Source organism: Cherax quadricarinatus, chromosome 52 (assembly GCF_038502225.1).
Source record: "Cherax quadricarinatus isolate ZL_2023a chromosome 52, ASM3850222v1, whole genome shotgun sequence".
NCBI lineage: Eukaryota > Metazoa > Arthropoda > Malacostraca > Decapoda > Parastacidae > Cherax > Cherax quadricarinatus.
Genome location: NC_091343.1, coordinates 25586191 through 25612420, shown reverse-complemented (window position 1 = coordinate 25612420; position 26230 = coordinate 25586191). Strand labels below are relative to the sequence as shown.

At 38.7% G+C, this 26230-nt stretch overlaps 3 protein-coding genes across 13 annotated transcripts in view; 1 reads left to right on the top strand and 2 right to left on the bottom strand.

Moving 5' to 3' along the window:
• Positions 1-1075, bottom strand: part of l(2)k01209 (lethal (2) k01209) — a 268161-nt gene extending 267086 nt beyond the window's left edge. For all 7 annotated transcript variants that reach the window (XM_070096203.1, XM_070096201.1, XM_070096202.1 and 4 more), the window contains exon 1: positions 973-1075. In XM_070096203.1, coding sequence (XP_069952304.1) covers positions 973-1061 — 89 coding nt within the window. In that variant the 5' untranslated portion in view covers positions 1062-1075. The remainder of the gene's footprint in view (positions 1-972) is intronic.
• Positions 1076-1267: 192 nt separating this feature from the next.
• LOC128696889 (dynein axonemal assembly factor 11-like) lies at positions 1268-15915 on the top strand. Of its 2 annotated transcripts, none has more exons than XM_070096199.1 (11): positions 1268-1331; positions 2991-3030; positions 4411-4578; positions 5958-6132; positions 6468-6646; positions 7759-7834; positions 9265-9379; positions 10354-10478; positions 10898-11063; positions 13852-13979; positions 15355-15912. In XM_070096199.1, exons 2-11 carry the CDS (start codon positions 3021-3023, stop codon positions 15539-15541), a joined length of 1329 nt encoding a protein of 442 aa, XP_069952300.1. In that variant the 5' UTR covers positions 1268-1331; positions 2991-3020; the 3' UTR covers positions 15542-15912. The 2 variants fall into 2 exon arrangements, with proteins under 2 accessions (XP_069952300.1, XP_069952301.1); XM_070096200.1 differs by having other exon boundaries at positions 1274-1351; positions 15355-15915.
• Positions 15916-16838: 923 nt separating this feature from the next.
• On the bottom strand, positions 16839-25182 carry LOC128696844 (uncharacterized). Of its 4 annotated transcripts, none has more exons than XM_053788246.2 (5): positions 25024-25182; positions 19862-20023; positions 18442-18535; positions 17874-18107; positions 16839-17288 (listed from the first exon to the last, which is right to left on the bottom strand). In XM_053788246.2, exons 2-4 carry the CDS (start codon positions 20011-20013, stop codon positions 17913-17915), a joined length of 441 nt encoding a protein of 146 aa, XP_053644221.1. In that variant the 5' UTR covers positions 20014-20023; positions 25024-25182; the 3' UTR covers positions 16839-17288; positions 17874-17912. The 4 variants fall into 4 exon arrangements, with proteins under 4 accessions (XP_053644221.1, XP_053644223.1, XP_053644224.1 ...); XM_053788248.2 differs by having other exon boundaries at positions 19862-20020; positions 25024-25166; XM_053788249.2 differs by lacking the exon at positions 25024-25182 and adding an exon at positions 22124-22326 and having other exon boundaries at positions 19862-20020.
• Between the last annotated feature and the right edge of the window lie 1048 nt (positions 25183-26230).

The window sequence follows — 26230 nt, the reverse complement described above, 5'->3', positions numbered from 1 at the left end:
ATCACTGAGGGACTGTCTGTCTTATTTCCACTGGGGTCCTCAATCTTGTCTCCCAGGATGCGACCCACACCAGTCAACTAGCTACCAGGTAGATGCTTGCTAGGTGAACGGGAGAACAGGTGTGAGGAAACACACCCAATGTTTCCACCCTTGCCAGGGATTAAACCACGGAGCCTCAGCGTGTGAAGTGAAAGTTTTGCCTACCAAGCCACGGACCTGGTGTCACTGTCCCCTCATAACATCACTCCCCTTATACCATTACTGTCCCTCATACCATCACTGTCCCCTCATAGTGTCACTGTCCCCTGATACCATCACTGTCCCCTGATACCATCACTGTCCCCTGATACCATCACTGTCCCCTGATACCATCACTGTCCCCTCATATCATTACTGTCCCCTCATTTCACTGCTCTCGCCTTATAGTGTCACTGTCGCCTCATAGTCACTATCCCCTGTAAATGAACTTATTTAATTTAACGGGGGAGCGCCAAACCAGTAGCGGCCACGGAGAAACTTGGGAATGGGAAGTAATCAGTTTTGGTCCAAGGAAATGTAGGGCAGCTCTAATTCCCTGGATCAAGAGTGTCCCCTCACCGTCATCAAGGCACCTTGAAGGTGTTATTAAAATGTTCAAATTTATCCAGCGGCTCCGACTAGACGCGGCTTTAGTTATGACGATATTGAACAATGATGAGTAGGTCAAGGACATATTTAATCATTGTTAGCGGGGAAGGATCGATATATTGGCGCTCTCTTCCCCCCACGCAGCCTCCACCGTCATCTCAGCAAAGATCAGGATGCTGCTGCTGTCAGACTTTCAACCAGACAACAATAATTTCACCCACAGGCAGGTCCAACAACACCGCCTCACTTCCACTCACAGAATGGTCATTTGCGACAAAATGGGGTACTAAATGGTCTGGGTGAAGGCTGGGAAGCAGGCGTTTGCCTCTTCTCCCAAAGACCGACCTGTCAGAGCTGGCGGAACTGGGAGGATCTTGCTTGAATCTACCAGACATCACCTCACACAATTTGGTCTCAGCTGCACTTGCGTCCATCTATTGATGCCACACGTCACTCTGTAACTCTATTATCCCTTAATTTACTCTTCAAACACTACCAATTCCATTTTGATGAGGACATTTCAATAAGTTACCTTTATTTGTGTCTCTTTATAATTAGAAAATCAAATGATGCAAATATATGACAGTTTGGGAAAATATAGATTATGTTGTTTGGTTTGTTGTGTGTCGCTGCGTCGCCATGACAACGACGATGCAGCATCAACAACCACAACATCAGCTGATAACTTAAAACTCCTCTGACAGGTTTCCCCATCTTTAATATCGTAAACAGACAGTTTCATGCTATTACTTGACATGTGTAGTGTATTCTTTATTGTTAGTATATAATTCAATTTAAACGTTCCCCGACAGTAGTAGCAAACACTAGGAAAGAAAATCCAAAGATTACCCACTAATAATTTTACTAAATAAGTTTATTTAGGTACAGGCCCACATAAGTACAGTTGTCATACATAGTAACACATGTGTAAATTACCTAAACAAAGAATCTTATATCTACAAAGTATAGTACAGTATACAACTGACATAGGATTCATTAACGTGATTAAACTACTGACATCAATGATATACTATTATTATTATTATTATAATAAAAAAAGAAGCGCTAAGCCACAAGGACTATACAGCAATGATATACTACTATATAGAAAGCCCCTTGTTAATTTTGTCCCCAGGCACCTAAAGTCAGTCGAGCTGTGGTTCGTACGTCGGTTTACGTGCGACCAGCAGTAATAGCCTGGTTGATCAGGCCCTGATCCACGAGGCCTGGTCACGAACCGGGCTACGGGGGCGCTGATCCCCCGAAACCCCCTCCAGGGTGCGACCCACACCAATCGACTAATACCCAGGTACCTAATTTACCGCTAGGTGAACAGGGACAGCAGTTGTCTTAAGCCTTAAGGAAACACGTCCTAATGTTTTCACCCGTACCGGGGATCGAACCCCGGACCTCAACGTGTGAGCCGAGTGAGCTAGCAATCGAGCTACGGGACACCGTAAACAGTATATACATATATTGTTTTTTCAAAGATTTTAAAGAATAATGCCAAGTTAGAAATTGGTCTATAACTGTTTCAGTTGGGTCTCTACCTTTGTGGACAGGGGTAACACGAACTAACTTAAATATATTAGGGAAAGTTTTGGTTTCAATGACAGGCGATAACACATGGGTAGCTTTCTTATATATGAATGACGATACACTTTCTTTATTACCTGCTTTGTCTTTAGTGCATTTATTATCGAAGTTACCTCCAGAATTTGTTGGTGATGGGTAGAGGGAGCCTTGATAACTACCGTTGAGGTTATCACTAACTACTTTGACTTCAAGAATGAGTTAATTTTTTTTACAATGGTATTACATGGCACCTTATGTAAAATTTAATCTAGGCATACTCAAAAAGTTCAATGTTGTTTTCCTGTTTGTCTACTGTAAATAACTCTATGCGTTTGTAATTTGTATAGTCAACAAAGCATCTTTGGGTGTATCTGTACCATCTAAAATATACTTTAAGTGTAATTTTTCAGCCTGATTTTATTACGTAACCTATCTCCCCCCTGCTGTAGCTGAATGTCCTTGATGTTGATGAAGGACTCTTGATCCAAGGAATTGGAGCAATAATTCCCTTCCTCAGATCAACTGATTGCTCCCATCCCTCCCGTTCCCCAAGCTTTGACACGAGTTCAGTGTTCCATATAAATTAATAATAATAATAATAATAATAATAATAATAATAATAATAATAATAATAATAATAATAATAATAAATGCCCCAGCATTACTTTTGAAAATAGTGTTTTACTGCTGTATTTTGCTTAGTTAACACAATACTGGGACCCAACTTCTGCACAATATAACTATCAAGCTAACTTTATACTTGTACATTAAAATTTAACAAATTTCAGAGTGAAAACTATCTGCAGTTATTCACAACAATGGTAAAAGGTAAGTGGCTATGCTCAATCACGTTACCATATATTGATTACCATAGTTACACTACTTCCACTGCTACTTGTAATACTACACATGTTTCTAATACGTGCAATATGTTTTAAATTTGTACATAATTACTTCAACATTAGGTGGCATTTATTTCAATTTTCAAAAACCCTAGTCATGTGCAGACCATTTCAGGAAGACTAAAACTACTTAATATTGAATACTTGTACAGTTGAAGTTAGATTATTGGAATGCTATGTTTAATATAATTAAATTATCAGAAGACTGTAGATAAGATTATTAAAGATGATTAAGTAAAAAAACTTTATATACATTAAAACACCAATATTAAAGTAGCTAGTTCACTCAATAGTTTGTGTGTATGTGTACTCAATTGTACTCACCTATTTGTGGTTGCAGGAGTCGATTCACAGCTCCTGGCCCCGCCTCTTCGCTGGTCGCTACTAGGTCCTCTCTCTCCCTGCTCCACGAGCTTTATCATACCTCGTCTTAAAACTATGTTTGGTTCCTGCCTCCACTACATCACATGCCAGACTATTCCACTTCCTGACAACTCTGTGAATGAAGAAATGCTTACTAACATCCCTTTTACTCATCTGAATCTTCAACTTCCAATTGTGACCCCTTGCTTCTGTGTCCCCTCTCTGGAACATCCTGTCTCTGTCCACCTTATCTATTTCTCTCAGTATTTTGTATGTCGTTATCATGTCTCCCCTAACCCTCCTGTCCTCCAGTGTCGTCAGGCCGATTTTCCTTAACCTTTCTTCGTAGGACATTCCCCTTAGCTCTGTAACTAGCCTTGTTGCAAACCTTTGCGCTTTCTCTAACTTCTTGACGTGCTTGACTAGGTGTGAGTTCCAAACTGGTGGTGCATACTCCAGTATGAGCCTGACGTACACGGTGTAGAGTCTTGAACGATTCCTTACTGAGGTATCGGAACGCTATTCTCAGGTTGGCCAGGCGCCCATATGCTGCAGCAGTTATCTGGTTGATATGTGCTTCCGGAGACGTGCTCGGTATTATACTCACCCCAAGATCTTTTTCCTTGAGTGAGGTTTGCAGTCTTTGGCCACCTAGTATATACTCTGTCTGCGGTCTTCTTTGCCCTTCCCCAATCTTCATGACTTTGCATTTGGAGGGGCTAAATTTGAGGAGCCAGTTGCTGGACAACGCGTCCAGCCTGTCCAGGTCTCTCTAGTCCTTCCTGATCCTCGTCTGATTTAATTTTTCTCATTACTTCTCATCATCTGCGAACAAGGTGTGTGTACACACACAGTCTGAATGCGTATATAATAGCATGAGACAGCTTAAAATGGTGTTCATATACATGTTTTCCTAATCATTTTTCCTCTCTGCCGCCCACAGTCACGCCAGAACTCGTACGTAAACGTGCGGAACATAATGAGGGCGAACTTTCGACGCTTGAAGAGCTCTCTCTCCACCAGCAAGATATCGAGAAAATTGAATACCTTCATCGTTGGTGTCCGCGTCTTCGCATTCTCTACTTGCAAGGCAACCTTATTAGCAAGATTGGTGAGTACATATTATCTCTTGCTTTTACGTACCCACAGGTCAGTAGAAGAGCGTTGAGCTCACACCCAGTCTGAGTAGAGACTTACGGGCAAGTCTCCTTACGCCTATTATCCCTGTTCGCTTAGCAGTAAATATAGTTGGGTATTAGTCTATTGTTGTTTATTGCATCCCAGGAAAAAGGATCGAAGTACCCCGTACAAAAATAAGCCGAGGTGCTTGTATTTCTTGGCTTAAACCTTCTCAGTTTGATAATCAAAAAATATCATCATCCGTAATGTTGATGCAATGCTAAAGTTACCCAAGTGTTGCACAAGAGTCTAATTCATCATGCTGTTAATTTGTTCCTTATTAATATCTGAGTGGTTGAAGAGTTAGTAGCTATTTTAAACTGACTGCCTCACATTTTCAGTGTTACGTTTGAAACTACGTTGCTAACAGGCAGAACAATATACTGGGCTGTAGTGTTAACGGTGTTCCTGTTGAGAATTCGTGCTATATGCTTTCTGCAGTCGACGATGAAGTGAAATGGAAAGTGCAGTACGTAGTTTGAAAGCTTTTGTAATGAATTGACAGTCTTCTTCCATCAACAGTGGGCTGCATATTCCATATGCACTTATAAAGCATCCTATCACGACGCCCCTTTTTAGTTCTGTTATCGTGATAGGAGTAAAAATGAAGAAAGTCGTTCTTGTGAGTAGGTAATATGTGAATAAAAGTTTATCTTTGCGTGTGTGGAATAACACATCTAGGAATGGAAGTTGGTTGCCGTTTCTTCAAGTGTGAATTTTATGGTAGACTCCTAGCTGCTGATGGTGTCGAGGATGTTCTGCATGTCGAGGCTCTTTGGAAAAATGACCAAAATAGCATCAGGGAAAGCTGGCGGTATGCGATTGACTTAGAGATTCTCCATGTGTAAATTGGCCAGGATTGAGCTTATGGGTGAGGTGAGTCCATAACAAGACCAAACTTACATCCCTCGAAATCGAAGCAATTGTAACGTACACTTCACTTTAATATGTTACTCTACTGCTAACAGGTTCTCAAACCTGATCCATCTTACCTCAGCTGTGCTACTACTATTACCTCTTCCCTCTCACAGCTTGTCAGCTGACTACCCCCACCATAAATACTAGTTTCTTAATCGTCTTTGTATTAGGAGTGGAAGACACACTTACCGCGAAACGTTTCCTCAATAAATGTCATGAACTGTGCACATGTGTCTTTATCTGCATATTGTTGGTTACAAAAATGCCTAACCAGTTATTCTAGCCTAGCTGACCCACCCCAACCACCTATTCTAAGCTCGCCTAATTGCTCCATACCTAACGTAATCTTATATGTGAGTGACTTTTAGTGATCTCTGGTGACTTTTTCGACAGAGAATGTGGGTCGTCTTCGAGAGTTAGAATACCTCAACCTGGCCTTGAATAACGTAGAGCGGGTGGAGGGTCTTGAACAATGCGAGGCCCTCCAAAAACTCGACCTTACAGCAAACTTCATCTATGACCTGACTTCAGTATTAAGCCTAGAGGACCTACCCAATCTCAAGGAGTTGTGAGTAGGTGGTTAACACTTTACTGGAAATAAGTTGTGTAGTAATTTTATCTTTTGAGTTAGTATGTTGATATGAGAAATATGTGAAGGAATATTTTTTGGTCATTCTCTAGAAAATGCATGAATAGTTTCTTAACATACTCTAGGATATGTGCATGGAGGTTTGTTTCTGTATATATTCCGGGGTATAAATGGAAGTATTTGTGGACGTACTCAAGGAAATGTTAAAGCTAGTTTAACCAGCATTATCAGTGTGATATTTAGCAAGTACCTGACAGATAACCCGTGTAACGGTTACCTGGTAAAAGTGTTGCAAAGAGTACACTGTATTGCAGGTACCTGACTGGTAACCCGTGTACCAGTTACCGGGGATACCGGGAGTGGGTGTTGAACAACTTGCCTGCACTTGAGGAGCTCGATGGCACAACTATCACTAGATCAGAGAGACTGATGGCTCTCCAAAGCCTTACATCCTCTCATTCCACCGTCCAGGTCGACCAGCAGCTAGCTCTCGGTGAGGCGTTGGTGGAACTTGCGAGCTTAGTTTATAAAGCAACTATTCTTTGGCCAAATAAAGCAATTGTAAATGTATCGTAGAAATAACTCAACGGAAATCAGTTTATATATCACGAAGTTATTATACTTCATTCGTGTTAGGTAAGGCTAACTAAATTTAGTTTGATTGAAGATAGGTTAAGGAGTAAGCTGTTAAGCTGTTATATTAATTTTAACTATGTTAAGTATGGGTGCTAAATTACACTGGGGCAAAATTATACATTTGTATAATTTGTTAATTCACATAATATATCGAGCAATGTAAAAGATATTTTTTTCAAAAAAATGTATTTTACGAAAACTTCTGCTTGTTTTCCAGATAAAGCCTTAAAAACACATTTTCACCTAATTGTATGAGTAGGGGGATCGAGCTTCAGTTTTTCGGCACTACTATTGTAAATCGATTCATTGGTGGGGCTTACTCTTTTTCTGGGGAGGGAGGGGGGAGACCTATTCATATCTGCTTTTTAATCCATGTACTAAGTGGCATCCATTACATACCTTCTTGATTCATTCCATTTCTTCACTATCCTCACACTGGAGGAATTCTTCGTTATCTTGGCTCATTTGAATGTTTGGTTTCCAGTTGTGTCACTTCGAGCTGTTTCTCCCCTCTCAAATAGTCTGTCCCTATCAACCGTGTTTCTATGTACTTTATATGTTGTAATCATGTCTTCTCTGGTTGTGTTCCAGTAATTTAAGAACCTTCTTGCCCTATTATGTACTTCCTCGATTCTTTGTGGAAACCTTAAATCGTCTGTTGATAATTTTTATGCATTTCTTATAGTTTTCCATGAGCACTCTCCTCATGATCTTGTATTTTTAAACTGTTGTTGCTCTGATAGAACTTGGACTTGGTCTCTTTGAACTCGTTTTTTTTTTTTCTGTCTATCTGTTTGATCTTGTCTGTCTCCGTGATTCCTGGCCCTATTTATACCTAGAAGCCAAATGCCAATACCAGCGATCACTTTTTCCATGGGGTGCCATGCTTTGTTTTCTTTGTATTATATTATTTGCGGGGAAATATCAGCCTTAATATTATGAATTAATATTATTACAATTTGCCTGCAGACACACGGGCAAGGGAGAGAGAGGAATACGAACGATGCGCTAACGACAGGAAAGACGACGATGAAGACGACGAAGGGTAAGTTAGCTAATGTTTGTTTCCTTCACACGGAATGTTGAATGAAAAAAGATAATTCTCAGAAAATCACAGTTACGATTCTCACGTATCAAAAAGGTCATTTCGGTAAGATCTCACATTTGTTTTCCTTAGCTGAGCGTAAATTATACGTTAAAATAATGCATAACTAATTCCAGAAACTGTGTTATTAGTTTATCAGCAACATTAATATATATTCATGAGTGAGCTCTAAACCCCTAAAGGGTCATACAGAGTCTGGGCAATACAAAGGAGAAAGTACCTTCAATTCCGTGGATCAATAACTGTTCACAAAGATCACGGTACCCGTTCGAAGGTTCGTAAGTCAGGGTAGATATGATTATCAAATTTTATGCTGCTCCGATTTTTAATTAATCGGATATATGAAGTGTGGAATCACTCAAAGCACATTTCACATACCAATTCAGATGCAGTTTGCAAAAGAAATGTAAAGTGATAATAAAGTATTCTTTCTGTATGTTAGGTTAGGTTTGTCAGGAAACAGGACAAGTGTTTCCTGACGCGGGTCTTAGATGATGACACGCCTTTGAAGCTTTAGGTCATCTGACCGAGGCCTTCCGCTGGCTTACCGCTCCACCCTATTAAAAATTATGGTCATAGTTATAACCATTTACTTTTTCTGTATGTATTAAGCGATTGTTTAACCAGATTATTATTTCGGGTCGAAAATTGTATACCTCATTAACCAACTTAGCCTTAAAAAAATAAAGTTAATTTTGGATGTCTATGATTCCAGATACAAAAGAGTAAGCATTTAGAAAAAAAAAAAAACCAGTGTGGCCCACAGTCCCGTCGCTTCGTATTCTGCTACAGACTATTGCTCTTCAGTTCGTGGGCTCAAGCATCAGCTGTATTTATCACTCAGATATATAAAACTCATTTGCATCCCTTGGTAGCTGTATTACAGGTGACTAAGACATTTCCAACACTGGTATCTTTATTGCCGCAATAGAAATACCCAAGCGATGCATATGTTTCATATTTGTCAACCTGTCTGCATTATATGCGCTCAGTAATATGATATTGGTCACTCAGACTGATTACCCTATTCTTATTACAATGTATTCCCGATGTGACTGTAATACAGGGATCAATGCATAACTGGACAGAAACCAGGCTACGACTAGCGAATACATTTTTATTGCGGTGATTGTTGATCTCTAATTCCTCCGTCTAACCTCTTATACACGTATTGATCTATATAATCCCACTTTTCTCCTCTTCACCTTTTGTTTTTTGACCTGTCATCATGACCTTCCTGCTCTTCCTCCCATGTGTGTGTGTATGTGTGTGTGTGTGTGTGTGTGTGTGTGTGTGTGTGTGTGTGTGTGTGTGTGTGTGTGTGTGTGTGTCTGTGTGTCTGTGTGTCTGTGTATGTATGTATTTGTCAGGTGGTGGAGAGGAACCAGCTACCACACTCCGGAGTCCCGCCTGGCCCACCACCGACGTCTGGCTCACCTTCGCCATAGTCAACACAGCGGTTACACTGATGGCATTGTCAAACAGGTGAATACAATAAAAAAAAAAAAGTTAAAATGAAGAATAAAGAAAAAATCTTTTGAGAGTTATGTATTTAGACGAAATATTTACACTCCTATGTATCCATTCTCTTTATTAGGTATCCCCGAAGGGGGACCTTTTTTTTTTTAAGTGAGGTTTCTTGAATTGTTTTATCTTTTTTTCGCTCATTATTCGAGAATGCCTTATTCAATCGGCTTCAAATTATCAACACTTGTGTATGGTAACGAGGACCAAATTCTTGGAACATTTAGCAGTTTCATGTGTCCTGTCACCAAAGTTGTTGAGCCCATTTCCAGCATCCTAGAATGGCTCGGATAACTTCCAAAGCCCTCAGTGGTATAGCCTGAAATGTTCAAATAAATGTGTGTAAAAATTCGACGACGGCAGAGAGTGAAATTCAAATATGTTGGTGCAGATGTGACCATTTAATGTGTAAAATAATTTAAATTTTTATTCCCGTAACATCAAGTTAAACAGTTTTCAGTTTACCTCTTCTGAACGGTTTTAGTATTTAATGGCTGATGCATCTTAGGGCCAGAATAGTACCCATTAGTTTCATTTACGTGCAGGCAAATTCGTTGATATAGTAAATAATAATAACCTTGGAATCGTTGGAATTCATGCTATAACTGATGAATGACTCGTATGATCGGCTTCAAATTTTCAACACTGGTGCGGTTTCCTGAACACAAAACTCACGCTGCATTTGGGGAGCACAAGTCCCAACTCGGATTGTTTTTTAATAAATGGTGATGTTCATTTTGTATTCTATAACTTAAAAACGCTTCTTCTGATTGACTTCAGAACAGTTTTGTTTTGATAATGTTTTTTTATAGTAAGTTTAGTCTAAGTAGGTGCAAATCTGAAGTGTGTGTGTGTGCTAAGGTTTGCAGTTAGGTATATAAATGTATTTTAATAATGCATGCATGTATATGTGGTTTACGTAATTACTTGGGTAGATGCCTGAGGTGAGGTTGTTTACTGAAGAAGGTCGACCTATAAACGTGAATTCTGCCAAGCTCGAGTTCCACTTTACCGAGGATGAGAACAACAACTGCTTCATCCTCGAAGTTCACACCTACAAGTGAGTCATACCTTCTTCACTGTAAACTGTTTAAGGCAACGTTCTTGTCTCAGGGCTAGATGACTGGGGATCGAGCCTTCTCCATGTAACTCCTTTTAATTAATGACCCACACAGGAGTGTACTTAATGACCCACAAGGAAACAGAGCTTCCTGTATTGTACATTACCTTCTTCATTGTTTGCTTCCAGTTTCTTGATTTTGACTGAGCAAATATTTACACATACATGAATTCAGTCCAGTATGCTCTCTGTACTTTCTTTTATATACAAGTAAGGATCAAAATTTGGACATCTTTGCCCCACTTCACATGGCCTGATCAGCTGGAAATTCTAAAAGAATGAAGGAGAGAAAGACTCAAAGATGATTTGAACTAATATATACATGGTAAGCAAAAGTGATCTTTTTTGTGTGTGGTCAGGTACCTGGACTCTTCGTTGGTGAAGTGTGATGTGGAGCCGTGGTACGTGCGGATCACACTGAAGGGCAAGGTGCTACAATTGGTGCTACTGGAAGAAGTGAGACCTGACAGTGCCACAGCCCGCAGGTCACAGATCACGGGTCATCTCCTAATCACCATGCCTAAGGTCAGTCATTAACAAATTAGTTTCTCCATGGCGCCTACTATTGTTTTTCCTAATGTTGTTTTCCATCCAACGTTTAAGGCTCAAATAATTACATATGCATTAATGAGATTAACAATTCAAGTAGGCAACAGATGCATTTATATATAAAACTGGTCAGTTAGCAAGAACTCATTTAAAATTAAGTCCTTTCTAAAATTTTCTCTTATACCTTTAAAGATATATTTTTTCATATATGTTAAAGTAAAAATTAATAATTTTGTACCAAAAGAACCTTAGAAAACTTACCTAGCCTTATTATAACAAGTGCAATTTAATTTAGCCTTATCCAACTAAATATATTTTAGATAAATTTACAATAATTTAATAATAAACAAACACAGTGAAATATAATTTTTCGTTAGGTTCAGAATTATTTTTGCGAAATTATTGCATACACAAATTTTTAGCTTCCCTTATTCGGCAAGAAGAAAGTTGCCATTTAAGCCAAAATTGCAAATTTTACCTATTCGGCACTACATTATATATTTAATAGTTCTTTTTATTTCATCAATAAAAATTGACGGCACACATACTAAACTATGGAAAAAAATAAATGATAGTACAGATTTTTTTTTAACAAGTCGGCCGTCTCCCACTGAGGCAGGGTGACCCAAAAAGAAAGAAAATCCCCCAAAAGAAAATACTTTCATCATCATTCAACACTTTCACCTCACTCACACATAATCACTGTTTTTGCAGAGGTGCCCAGAATACAACAGTTTAGAAGCATATACGTATAAAGATACACAACATATCCCTCCAAACTGCTAATATCCCAAACCCCTCCTTTAGAGTGCAGGCATTGTACTTCCCATTTCCAGGACTCAAGTCCGGCTATATAAAAATAACTGACTGATGTTGTAGTGGCCAGGCTTAGGCTTGGTTACAAGTACTTCTGGCAGTTTGGGAGACACACAGATGATGATCAAACTAAATGTAAATTATGTGATCAGGCATATGGTCACTCTCTTGAACACTATGTGCTTAATTGTCCACTTATTGAGGAATACAGAGACAGACAGTATAATAACCTATGTGACATGTCAAGATATCTTATTAATGAAAATAAGATACCAGATATACTAAGCAAATTTCCTAAATTTGCTTGTAACAGATAAGTGAACTATAGATATGTAGATATAAATCCATATGTATTCCTGTTAACCCTTTGGGGCCTAGTTCCTAGGCCTTTTGTGTATCCATATGCTCTCGCGCTACCGTCCACAGGATGGGTATGGGGTGCACAATAAACTAGCCACTTCGGTGGCAAAATCTAAAAAATCTAAATCTTCACTAAATATTACCCTGCTCACACTCCAACAGCTCGTCAGGTCCCAAATACCATTCGTCTCCATTCACTCCTATCGAACACGCTCACGTACGCCTGCTGGAAGTCCAAGCCCCACCTTACCCCTTCCTTCCAACCTTTTCGAGGACGACCCCTACCCCGCCTTCCTTCCCCTACAGATATATACGCTCTCCATGTCATTCTTTGATCCATTCTCTCTAAATGACCAAACCACCTCAACAACCCCTCTTCAGCCCTATGACTTACAATTTGATATCCAATTTTTCTTTATCTAAATCATTTGATACCCTCATCACCTTACTCTTTTCTATGTTCACTTTCAACTTTCTACCTTTACACACATTCCCAAACTCATCCACTAACCTTTGCAATTTTTCTTTAGAATCTCCCATAAGCACAGTATCATCAGCAAAAAGTAACTGTGTCAATTCCCATTTTGAATTTGATTCCCCATAATTTAATCCCACCCCTCTCCCGAACACCCTAGCATTTACTTATTTTACAACCCCATCTATAAATATATTAAACAACCATGGTGACATTACACATCCCTGTCTAAGACCTACTTTTACCGGGAAGTAGTCTCCCTCTCTTCTACACACCCTAGCCTGAGCCTCACTATCCTCATAAAAACTCTTTACAGCATTTAGTAACTTACCACCTATTCCATATACTTGCAACATCTGCCACATTGCTCCCCTATCCACTCTATCATATGCCTTTTCTAAATCCATAAATGCAATAAAAACTTCCCTACTTTTATCTAAATACTGTTCACATATATGCTTCAATGTAAACACTTGATCTACACATCCCCTACCCACTCTGAAACCTTCTTGCTCATCCGCAATCCTACATTCTGTCTTACCTCTAATTCTTTCAATAATAACCTTACCGTACACTTTTCCTGGTATACTCAATAAACTTATTCCCCTATAATTTTTACAATCTCTTTTGTCTCCCTTCCCTTTATATAAAGGGACTATACATGCTCTTCGCCAATCCCTAGGTACCTCCCCCTCTTTCATACATTTATTAAACAAAAATACCAACCACTCCAACACTATATCCCCCCCTGCTTTTAACATTTCTGTCATGATCCCATCAGTTCCAGCTGCTTTACCCCCTTTCATTCTACGTAATGCCTCACGCACCTCCCTCATACATCCTGTTTTTCTTCACTCCTAAAAGATGGTATACCTCCCTGGCCAGTACATGAAATTACCGCCTCCCATTCTTCGTCGACATTTAAAAGTTCCTCAAAATATTCTCGCCATCTACCCAATACCTCCATCTACCCATGTACTAACTCCCCTACTCTGTTTTTAACTGACAAATCCATTCGTTCCTTAGGCTTTCTTAACTTGTTTAACTCACGTATACAGCCGGCACACTAAGGACGAGTAACTCCTAACTAAATGCTCTTATGATGTATCTTAGCTGGTACCTGCTAAACACTTTGGGAGAAGTTGCTTACCAGAGATCACACCTTTAACGTGCCGCACATCAGACGTTACCAGTTCACCTCACGCCACCATCTCACTTGACTACTTCAAGGAAGGCAATAAGTGAGTACTCTAATACTGTTCCCTACACAATACACAGATCCCGAATCCAGCATCAGTAACGTAGCGAATAACTCATAATTTAATGGAAATTTTAAGTACTACAAAGCTATTTATATATGTACTATTATATTTGTTACTTCTTGCTATGATTATGTGATTTGTAGAAAAAACACCGCAATACCGTAGCTACAGATGTCCCTCTTAACATAATGATAAATGGATCACCTATCACAAAACTAACAGAGGGAAAATTCTTAGGAATCCACCTTGATAATAGACTCAAATTTCATACACATATACATCAAATTTCTAAGAAAATTTCCAAGACTGTAGGCATACTATCGAAGATACGGTACTATGTTCCACAGTCAGCCCTCCTGGCCCTATATCACTCTCTTATTTACCCCTATCTCACCTATGGAATTTGTGCATGGGGCTCAACAACAATTAACCATCTCAGACCACTAATTACCCAACAAAAGGCTGCAGTTAGAATGATAACAAATTCTCACTACAGGCAGCACACTCCACCAATATTCAATACACTAAACCTACTCACCATACAAAACATCCATACTTATTACTGCACCTATTACATACATAGAACACTTAACTCTGATATTAACCCTCCCCTCAAACATCTCCTTGCCAACCTCAACAGAACACATGACCATAACACAAGGCACAGATCACTCTTTGATGTTCCTCGTGTCCATCTCACGCTATGCAAAAACTCAATGCACATAAAAGGCCCTAAAATCTGGAATTCATTACCTGTAAATATAAAAGAAACACAACCTGTTTATAAATTCAAGTCTCTTCTCAAAGATTACTTACTCACCCAAAACCAAATAAATACTGAATAACTGAACATTATAAATTGTATATCTTAAATGTTTCTCACAATTATATCACATAAATGTTAAACCTAAAACCCAATCTAACTTTATTATTTTTTAAATACACTACCTAACAGAATCACTACCTAACTGAATGCAACCATATGACCTGTCTTTGTAATACTCACTTGTGCTTTATAGTTATCTGTTTACATTAATGTTTTATCACTGATTTCATCATTGCTTAGTAGCAGCGCTGTATAGTCCTTGTGGCTTAGCGCTTCTTTTTGATTATAATAATAATAATAATCATTGCTTAGTTAATCTTAAGTTAATTTTAAGCCAGCCCGTAATGCTATGCATAGTATAAGTGGCTTTGGCATACTGCTCTTATCTGTATTTTTTTGTACCTCTGTATGTGTGCACAAATTGGAAATAAATAAATAAATAAATAAATAAAAAAAGAATAACTAACGCACAAACTGGACATGAATAGGCAGCCAGAGCTATTGACATAAATTTCTGCCATGTTACAGCGAGGTGAAGCACCTGCAGGTGAGCGAGACGAGGCAGGTGGATTATAAGAACATAGTGGATCACTCTACCAGAAGTGGTTCCATCCAGTGCAGCCCCCCAACCAACACTCTCCGTCAAACCCCTCTCCCTGACCGACCAAACTCTCCAGATTTTGTGGACGACTCTGAAGTTCCGTCATTAGAGTAAGACTTCGCCGTTCATAGGTTAACACTTTTACTCTTGAATTTACATGCTATAAGCCGTTATCCTGAGTTCATTTTAAAGCCTAACATTATACAAGACAAATAATCCCGAGGATTCCATCAACAATGGTCGCCTAACACTCAGTTCTAGTCTTAAGACTGTCACCGTTGCTCTAAAAACATGTCGCTTTGTATTATATTTATGGGTCCCTCTTTAATGCTGTATGTTTGTTATCATATTTGTAATGTATGAGTTTCTCACTACTGCTACATGTGTATCATATTTGTAAGAGTATCCCTTACTGCTAAATATATCATAGTTGTAATCTAATAGTATCCTTTGACTAATATAGTTAGCACAGTTATGGTGCAATCTTACAATAAATCTACAGCCTTATACTGGTGATATCAATGTACGCGTCACGCCACCAACTTTTATTGTCTTCCTTACACCTCTGAAATATTTTGACGACCATCTACAGATTGTGTAATAAAGCGATCAAAGTAACCTTATAGATGAATGAACATGTAGTCGTATAGGGGGAACTAGGCGCCAAATTCGGGAAAAATTAAAAACAAAAATTAAATTAAAATTATACTCTATTCTCACCCCCAAAACATATATAACACATACAAACAGAACGAAAACAGATAATTACTACAATAACTTAATCGTCTGTTGACAACGTTGAAAGGGCACAAGATAAATCGTTTCAAAATGTCATATTAAATATAGGGGTCAGGGAAATGTTATTTTTGAAGCCAATTTAGATAATGAAATTTGCTTCTCTAATATGAAACCTGTGGTTGTCTTTTGTTACAAATACTTAATTCTGGGTCGAACACACACGGATTTCATCTTCACCTGAAAGGAGACGATTTCTGTCTTTGCTCTTGATACTTGTTAAATAAGAAAAAGCTTACTTACACATGTAAGAGGTTGAAAACTGCAATGAAGTTGAAAACTTGAGTGAGTCACTTAATATAGGAATCCGTCACGTGCAGCTCCTGTCCACTAACCACTATAGGTGGTTTCACACTGGTGCCGTATAGACGTTGCTGAATATATTTCCAATGATTATTATACTTTTAAATGATACAACAGGTTGAAAACTATTACAATACCAAAGATTTTTAAGAATATGCCGTACGTGTATAGTAAAATTACGATAAGATTAAACACAAAAATGACTCAAAAAATTCATTTACATATGATTAGCCTATTTATCACTTTCTCACGGAAACCCTAGCGACCTCTCGCGGAACCCTAGGGTTCCGGGGAACCCCGGTTGAGAAACGCTGCCTAGAGTATGTCTCCAGTACGTGTTTCCTATATGCAGTCCTGCAAACATTTAGGTACGATTCACATGTTTTGCTTCTGGTGTACATCAAGAGAATGAAGGGCTTATTAAACACCAGGTTAAAAATGGAAAGTTTTTATTTGTAGAAGTTCGAATACAGATACTGAACTTATCTGGAAGACCAGGACGCAAACAATAGATGTAACAAAACTATCAAACAACAACAAAACACAAAATTACGGTAAAAGTGTTTATATCAACTTATAAACATTAGTTACTAAATAGAAAAAAAAGACTAGATGCACTATATATTTTGTGCAAATCTTCCCTTTAAGAGCCTTATAAATATTTTGATCTAATTTTTAGTTTCAAAATAACAGATATTACCTTTGCTACACTATTAACCTCGAAGATCTGGAGAAGGTACGTCTCCTGCTTGCATACTTCTGGCTGGGAACCGTAAGGAAGAATGCATACATTAATGCTAACACTAAAAATGTATCCATTTATCTCTCTCTCTCTCTCTCTCTCTCTCTCTCTCTGCTTCTCTCTCACTTTATACACACACATTATATATATATATATATATATATATATATATATATATATATATATATATATATATATATATATATATATATATATATATATAATGTATGTATGTGTGTGTGTGTTTTGTGTAATACTGCAATATGACGAAGGCAAATACCAGAGTAGCTAAATACTGGCTTTATTTGTAGGATTAACGTACCGCTATTGGTCCATTAAATCATCAGAATTTGTCGAAGTTAAAATCTTGCAAAATTCGTACAAATGTTAATTAAAATGTCTAATACACAGGTACAATCAAATGTTAAAATACCTTTTGCCACAAAATTATCAGTGACAGTAGTTAACTACGTAAGTTTAATGGTTCGTGTATTGTTGGTAGTATCCTAGGGAAGAGTACCCTAAGACCCCAGTAGAAATGAGCCACAGTGATTGGCTTTACTGGTTCTTACTTTAGGGTTAGTAACCAGAAGAAAGTTTTCTTACGTTTCTTCCTTGCCTTCTCCACCTCTTGATGTTACAGCGTCAGTGGTGGCCGTAGCCTCCATTGTGCGAGCCGTAGCCTTTAGGACACACCGTCTCATAAGTCTTACGTGTCCTGGTGGCATAAACAGTGACGTAAGACTTCTCCGTTACCGTGATGTACTTAGGGTGGGTGTTTATGACCGTGTGGGTGATGTACTGAGGCAAAGTGGCCTTCTTCGTCACGAACTGAGGAACCTGGTGAAGGAACAAGGGCTAGTTCACAGTGACGGGGATGGGGGAGGGGAGAGAATAAGGAGGAATATTGGGATGTGTAGAAAAAATTTTGATAGATTGAGGGAGGAATTACTGGCGCAGAATGAGTGTGGGATACTGGTCAGGGAAGGATTACGTGAAGATTTTGCAGCCGTAGAGTTTATTGTGCACCCCTTATCCATCCTGTTGAGGGTAGCGCAAAGAGTATATGGATTCAAAATGCCTTGAAACTAATGTTAATAGAGGCACATCTTATATATTCTACAATTAATTTTTTATTGTTTTGTTTTGAGGTATGGGTCTGAGCTTAAGTCACCTGTTGCGTCTGCGTGATGAAGTAGGGGACTGATTGCTTGTTGAGGACGGTGGTGGTAAGGTAGACAGGCTCGTAGGTGTTTTCTACGGACTTCCTGAGGGTGGGAGAACATAGGAGTATCGAATGTTTTTCATAAACAGGCATTACAGTGTAGATCAACATGCATGTCATACAAAGTTATAGTGGAATTAATAAAAAAAAGACTAGTAGAACACTATAATAAAAAGACAGATTCTCACAGAAAAGAAGCATTGATTTAGAAGCAGAAAATCCCGCATAATAGTTTTATAAATGGCTACTAAAGTTAAGACAGGATATAGAGAAGTGATTATACCTGAATATTATTGGGCTGGCAGGACCCATTTGACGCATAGAGAAACAGGCTAGGGTGAAAAGAAATAAATTTCCACGACCTTTTTCCAGTAAGAGGTTTAGTACGAAGATATTTCTAGTCAGGTGAGTAGTGGGGTTTTCCTGAGGAAGAACCCTACCCTCCATGCTGTCGTAGAGAGTGGGATTAGACTAGCAGATTTGCCAGATGCATAGACTCATCTTAAGAAGTTTTGAATGACAACTGCAAGGCTATTCTTAAGCCGGTGAAAATATGGGATTGACCCCTTTCATTTGTCATCATATTCCTTTCGAGAATTTTAAGTCGCCTACAGTATATCATTGCTTACAGACTACTGTAGTCTCGGTAAACTTTCTAAAAATATTGATCATTGGTGTTCAGGCTTTGATTTCAGGAAACAATGAGAAAACATGACCTGACTAGTTTCCACTTTCTGTGCTAGAATATAGACAACAGTAAAACCTTCACTATATTGAATCCACTACGAGAATTCTGGCAGAACTCACTTGATGAGTAAGATTAGAACTGATAGTATTTTTTATCCTTAATGATTATTCTCTCTCCTGTATCAGTATATCACCCTTGTGGGTTTAGCGCTTAGTTATGATTATAATAATCTCTCATGTAGGATGTCATTTGATCTTTGAAGTTCACGGTCTCATATTCTAAGCTAAAACTTTTTATTGCTAATAGCTTAATAGTTTATTTAGACTACTTAATTGCCATGTATATAGAACCCAGGTTTACACCTGGTCAGAGGTGCGTATTGCATTATCAGAGATGCACGCTACCTTGTTAGAAATAAATACTGACAAGCCAGAAATGAACATTGGATGACTAGAGATGCACATTGCATTAGATAAGATGCAAATTGTGTCACGTGTTATTTAATTATTTTCCTGATTAGCTCAGTTTTCAACGTTGTTTCAAAATTGCATGAAACAGCAGGGGCCTAATGTAATATTTACAAGTTCCTTTTAATGAATATCTAAAATGTCCACATAAATAAATATTGTAGTATCGGTTTTTGTGTGTCTATACCTGCATGTCTGCCTGTCAGTCACTCACCCTCCATGGTAGTAAGGTACGGGCCTGTACACGGTCTTGTCAAGGTAGACAGTTTTGTAGCCACAATGGTCATCACTGGTGTAAGCAAGGTGTGAGATCAGCGCTGCCAGCATCACCATCACTCTGCCACAGCATCTCAGCATTGCCACCATATTTAATCTTCTGAAAAAAAAAAAACATTACATTTCACTGTGTTTTTAAAGGGAAGAAGATAAGTTTCATGTGAATATAACCTATTAACTGGATCATCTGTCACTAAATCAGAAACAGCTGTCAAACTTAAAACAGAAGATGTATATTTGTTATAAAATAACCATAACGCCATACTGAAGTAACAACAACAAAAGTACTAACAGCAGCAAAAGTAGCGATCAATTGGGGTTAGTTTACTATAGACTCTAGCAAAACACACGTCTTGTACTGGTTTGCAGTTCTCGTGGTAAAATATTAAGTCTAGGAGAATTTGTCCCTGATCCTTCAGCCATTCAATCCATGTACTGGAGGTTACGTAACGGCCCTGAATGCCCTGGTAAGTGTCATCACAGGCCAAGATCTCTGGGTACATCCTAAAAAATATATATTAGCAATAAAGCAGAATACAAGGTTCTCTCCCATAGAATGGCTTTCCGTCTGTAAAGTGTTCGAGACAACTTACTCGTAGGTCTGGAGTCACTATCTCATATCGAGGATATCTCCTCCATTTCGACGGATATTTAGGATTACTGATGTTAGTAATAAAAAAAACTAAACTATTGTTCAACCAGTTCAAGCGTTCTACCACTTGTTGGCGGCTATGTACTGGAACACTTGTTCAATATGGCTATGTAAAATGCCCTCAGTATTTTTTAATAGCCTGTTACATGTGTTTTAGTTCATAGCCAGTCGAGTGTGTGATAGCATAAAAGTCTGTAAAAAATCAGGGAGCTTATTATCACAAAACTTTTAATAAATCAAGAAATCAGACTTTTTTTTTTTGCTTTGTACGGACGACAGATGTAACACTAGTGGCAGCAATGGGCTTTCCATGTCTCTAGGTAAATAAGAATCAAATCTTAATTTTTAACTTTACCATAATGATACATGTGCCCTCTTTTAAGAACTATGTAATGATACCTCAGTAAGAAATCGTTCAGGCCCATACTGGAGTATGCAGCACCAGTTTACAACCCACACTTGGTCAAGCACGTCAAGAAATTAGAGCAAGCTCAAAGGTTTGCAACAAGGCTAGTTAGTTCCAGAGCTAAGGGGAATGTCTACGAAGAAAGGTTAAGGGAAATCGGCCTGACGACACTGGAGGACCGGAGGGATAGGGGGAACATAACAAAATTCAGAGAGGAATTGACAAGGTGGACAGAGACAGGATGCTCCAGAGATGGGACACAGCAACATGGGGTCACAATTGGAAGATAAAGACTCAGAGTCACAGAGATGTTAGGAAGTATTTCTTCAGTCATAGAGTAGGCAGGAAGTGAAACAATCTGGAAAGTGATGTAGTGGAGGCAGGAACCATATATAGCTTTAAGAGAAGGTATGATAAGGCTCATGGAGCAGGGAGAAAGTGGGCCTATGACTCGATCCCTGCAACCACAGTTAGGTAAGTATAAACACACACACACTTTCCCTATCGTAACATGCTTGCTGACGCTGCAGATATTTCACGCAGCTCGTCATGAACATTGGTGATCATAATAGATAGTAACTCAACTTGAGCCAGGATTTTTCAGTCCCCCTTTATTTATGTTTCTAAAGTCATTATCTGCTAGGTAAATTCCCGGAAAATATATATAATAAAAGAAAACATTTATACACTAAAAACGATGCATAAAATAAAATAATTACAGAGACAGAAGTACATCAAGAAAACTTTCTCCAAGGTGAGAGCTGACGGAGTCCACCAGCACCTGAAGAGCTTTTGTTACTTCTCTTAAGTCCACTCATTGTTTGTCTCGCCCCGTTTGTACTGTTTTGCAGGTATAAATCTTTTTGCCAGAGACGGCTGGTCAGTTTATATATATATATATATATATATATATATATATATATATATATATATATATATATATATATATATATATATATATATATATATATATATATATATATATATATATATATATATATATATATATATATATATATATATATATATATATATATATATATATATATATATATATATATATATATATATATATATATATATAACTGACCAGCCGTCTCTGGCAAAAAGATTTATGCTTGCACATACAAGGATTGACTTACTAGAAGGTGGAGAATATACCACTAGAAATCTCCTGATTCTACCCAAGTTGGAGATTGTCTGAGGGGTGCCTGATAAGAGACAAATATCCACTGTGCTTTGGGAAGCATCTTGGTGAAATCCAGGCTAGTATTTTGAAGACACGTGGGGTTCCGAGCTGTAGCTCCCAAGGCCTTGTTATCACCACGATGTCTAATCCAGACGAATTCTCTGAGGTTGGTACGTCCTAGATAAAGTCTCGCTCGTGAGGTGCTAGGTGTCGCAATTTATCTAGTCTCCTTACTTGATACAACCTAATGCTTATTTATAATGAATCCGGTCGGTGGAATTTTTTTTGGACTAAATAAATTTCCACACTCCTTTCTCCCGTACTCAAATATACCACTGTACAAGGAGTTAATAATAAATCTTTATTTAAGTGAAATAGTATATTCACTGTCCCCGTTATCCTTAATTATCTACCTGTTTTTATTAATTTTATTTTATTAATTATTTTATTTAATATAGGGATGAGAGATTGTGAAGGGTTACTGAGAGGTGGTGGTGACCAACCAGTGACCTCACATTACCTTCCCTTCCCACCCACTCCTGCCTTAGTCCGTGTACTCCCTCCCCAATGTAAAATCTAATCCTCAGTTCATTACCTTTGTAACTAGTTCAGCTCTCATAACTTTGGGGTCCAGTCCCTGGACCCATTATGTACCCATTATGTACAGGATGGGTATGGTGTGACTACCGCCCACAGGATGGGTATGGGGTCCATAATAAACATATTAAAACTAACCCCTACTTCCTCACCTCCCCTCCTCACTACCCTGGTACTTATCTTACTTCTCGTACTACTTCCTCATTCTCCTTATTCCCATTATTATTACTGTCTTCTAGTCTCCTTATATGGCACTAGGATTACGAAACATTGCAACGGTCTTGGAACAGAGTAGGTAAATAAGTAGGTAAATATGTAGGTATCTTTGCAGAAAACACTTTCTGGAACATTCTCGGACGTACAGACAAACACATCTTATTCGTTTCATATTTAAAGTTACATAAAGCCTGAGTATGTGGGTGTATTTACTACTTAGGCAAAATGATTCCATACATCACTATATTATGTGAAAATTTGTGTGGACTGCCTCCAAGTGAGTCGCCTACCCTGGCAAACTCTGTTGACACCGAGCTCTGAAGTCGGTACCTCAGCCTCACAAGTGGCTTATAGGACAGATTTTCACAAATGATTGATGTTGCAAGAAACTCGCCTGCATGCACGTAAAAAGGACTAACTTACTTGGTGTTGCAGCATATATCCTGATCTTCAACCTTCCTAAGCTTAGCCCCTTTGGACTTCCCCTCAGAAACCACGTGCAACATCAATCATTTGTGAAAATCTGTCCTATAAGCCACTTGTGAGGCTCAGGTACCAACCTCAGAGCTCGGTGTCAACAGAGCTTGCCAGGGTAGGCGACTCACGTGGAGGCAGTCCAGACAAATTTTCACATATTAGTTGATGTCTATTAAAATGCAGTTTTGGGCTGACTACTACCGTTATTCCTTATTATTCTGTCACTAGCTTTCTGTAAACTTCCGAGATTCTTCCCTTCCCTTAACATCCCCGTAAGGGAAGATAGGGGACGGGTGGAAATGGTTGAGGAGTGGACGGCACCCACACTAGACTAACATGGTCTGACGCTTTACACTTCTGGCGCACAATAAAGATGTTAAACTTGCCTTAGAGAATTTTCCCCCGTAATATCTGTTAAGGGGCCCAGTCCCTGGACCCATTATGTAACTGTAATCTTTTGACTACCGCCCACAGGATGGGTATGAGGTGCATAATAAAGATATTAAACTAAACTATCTGTTGTTAGCCTTGCAACATTGCATAGCTCCTGACGACTCAGAGTGCAAAAGATCTTGAGCTAAAGACTTCAATCCCCATGTGGCTTGTCCTACATTGTTAAGATCATCTGTTTGCGTATATAAACATTCTTTCAGTTCACAGGTTTCTTTTTGTTTCTAATATCCCCTTCCCAAGTTATTTACACTTTTACTCTCCATCGTGACAGGGGCCAAATTCTTGGAAAATAGGCATGTTCACATGCCCTATGACCAAGGCTGTTGAGCCCATTCCCTTCTGGAATTGCTCGAATAGCCTTTAAATTCCTAAGTGGCGTGGTTTTAAACGTTCTAAAAAGGTGCTAAAAAATCGACAGCAGCAGAGAGTAAAATTTAAACGCATATCTGCTTTTATGTTTGCTGATTTAGTGTTCACTACGTATGTTATTGTGTTTACTCGTGCTTCTTGAGGCAAGGTAGGAGTGACATGTACTTCCATTTTTTTCTTGTTTCCTATTTGCCAGATATGCACAGGTCTGGTGGTCAAGACCATATTGACGGATCATCATCACTAAGCAGAACAGACCTGGAGACTAACTGGACAGCAGAGGAAAGTGTTTACTACGGAAGCAGTAAAGCACATTTACTAGTTGAAAGAGTACTGAACACATTATATAACATCCTGGGCCGAAGTCTGGGTAACTCCTTACTCGACGGTAGCACGTTCAGGTCACAACCGAAATAATTTTGATGCCCCTGTTCATATAGACGTAAACACTTACCTGGGAGTTTTCCGACTGTTGTGAGACGGTAGCTGTTGCATATTAGGGAAGATGACATGAAGACCCGAACGGAAATACGTCGCACCGCTTATTATTCATGGGTTATCCACGGTTAATTAATGTACCCTTGAGAGCTAATAATCGGAAGAAACTTTCCGGCTTCCTCAACACAGTACTGGGCTAAGAGTACAAAACATTCAGTACGAGGGATGGGGAGGCGGGGAGGAAAGCAAAGGGTGTCCATTAAAGACGAAGATTAATACAAAGTGAAAATCAGTGATACATACCAGCACAATGTAGCAGCGATATGTGGAGCGGGAAGAGCAAGTGTGCGAGTGAGAACAACAGCTGTGCCACTACCGACCAACCCACTACCACTGCAGCGAGAAATTTCAACGTGGTGTGCGAGCCGCCCTCTTGTTTGTTCACAACCACTCCCCCATGCTCATCCCCTGAACCTACATTACTGAACCATGCATAAGTTTGGAAAAGCGAAACTTGATTTCATCTTTCCAGTCACGAAGGAAACCATCAATGACGCGAAGGCTTTCTGCCTTAGTGGTCGAAATTAGGTAAAAGTGACGTTTTATGTTACATTTTTGGTTATTTATAAAATAATAGGATAATCCTTTCTAACCTCACAGAATTTTCATTCAAATTTATTTATAAAAATTCACGTATGTGATAAAAGATCAGGTGAAAAACCTAGTATTATGTAAGTGGAATGACTTAATACGAATCAGAGCTCACCCTAGTGATTATTACCAGGTTTTCTAATAAGTTCATGAAGAGGGTGTATAAATCCAAGGAGGACGGAAGGAGTGGTAGGTGTAGCCACGGACAGAGTTATAAAGGGAAATGAAATAGATTTTGCGAGGAAGGGGATGGAGCAATAATTTTGGTATAGTCTCATCACTACCTTAAATGCATTTTGTCAAATGTAAATCTTGCTCTAGTGACTGGACGGCAGAGGTTTTATGATGCCCATGTTTACCTTACTTACTTAGGCAGTATTATTTGCGATGCCCACTGTTTACCTAGCTTGTCCATGTAATATTACTTAAAGTTATAATACAAACAACTGCAGATGTCAGAAGAGAAACTGCTTCGTGAAAGGTGTGTCCGACACACATGGTGGAGATGCAATGTTGGCTAAATACTTAGAAAGAGTAATGGTCCGGTTTTGGCCAGTTATTGTTCAATATTGCTCCAGCAAGTTTGTATGTGTGATTTCATGCTCATAGTTGCATTAGTTGAGCTATGCTTGTGGTGTCACGTCTACATTATTTGGTCACATTAATTGTTCAGGTTTCAGAAGTTATGGCGCACTTTAAACGAACGGATCCCACTACCGTTATTTACCTGTCTTAAAATGTCTAAGGTTTTCTGTCCAGCTTTTCTCACTGTTTGAACTTTTAGTTTTGTTTCCTCTCCTGTATCTATCAATAATTCAGTCTAGTATATTTTCCAATATTCTTAATTTATTATTTTGGT

What these genes read in the sequence shown, in the direction of transcription:
- LOC128696889 (XM_070096200.1), top strand. An exon ending in CGACCAGCAGCTAGCTCTCG is followed by an intron (nt 6,647 to 7,758) that starts GTGAGGCGTTGG and finishes ATTTGCCTGCAG; the next exon opens with ACACACGGGCAAGGGAGAGA. An exon ending in CTGATGGCATTGTCAAACAG is followed by an intron (nt 9,380 to 10,353) that starts GTGAATACAATA and finishes TTACTTGGGTAG; the next exon opens with ATGCCTGAGGTGAGGTTGTT.
- LOC128696844 (XM_053788246.2), bottom strand. Translation starts at nt 20,013, where the DNA reads ATGGTGGCAATGCTGAGATGCTGTGGCAGAGTGATGGTGATGCTGGCA. An exon ending in GTACCTTACTACCATGGAGG is followed by an intron (nt 18,536 to 19,861) that starts GTGAGTGACTGA and finishes TCCCACCCTCAG; the next exon opens with GAAGTCCGTAGAAAACACCT. An exon ending in TCATCACGCAGACGCAACAG is followed by an intron (nt 18,108 to 18,441) that starts GTGACTTAAGCT and finishes TTCCTTCACCAG; the next exon opens with GTTCCTCAGTTCGTGACGAA.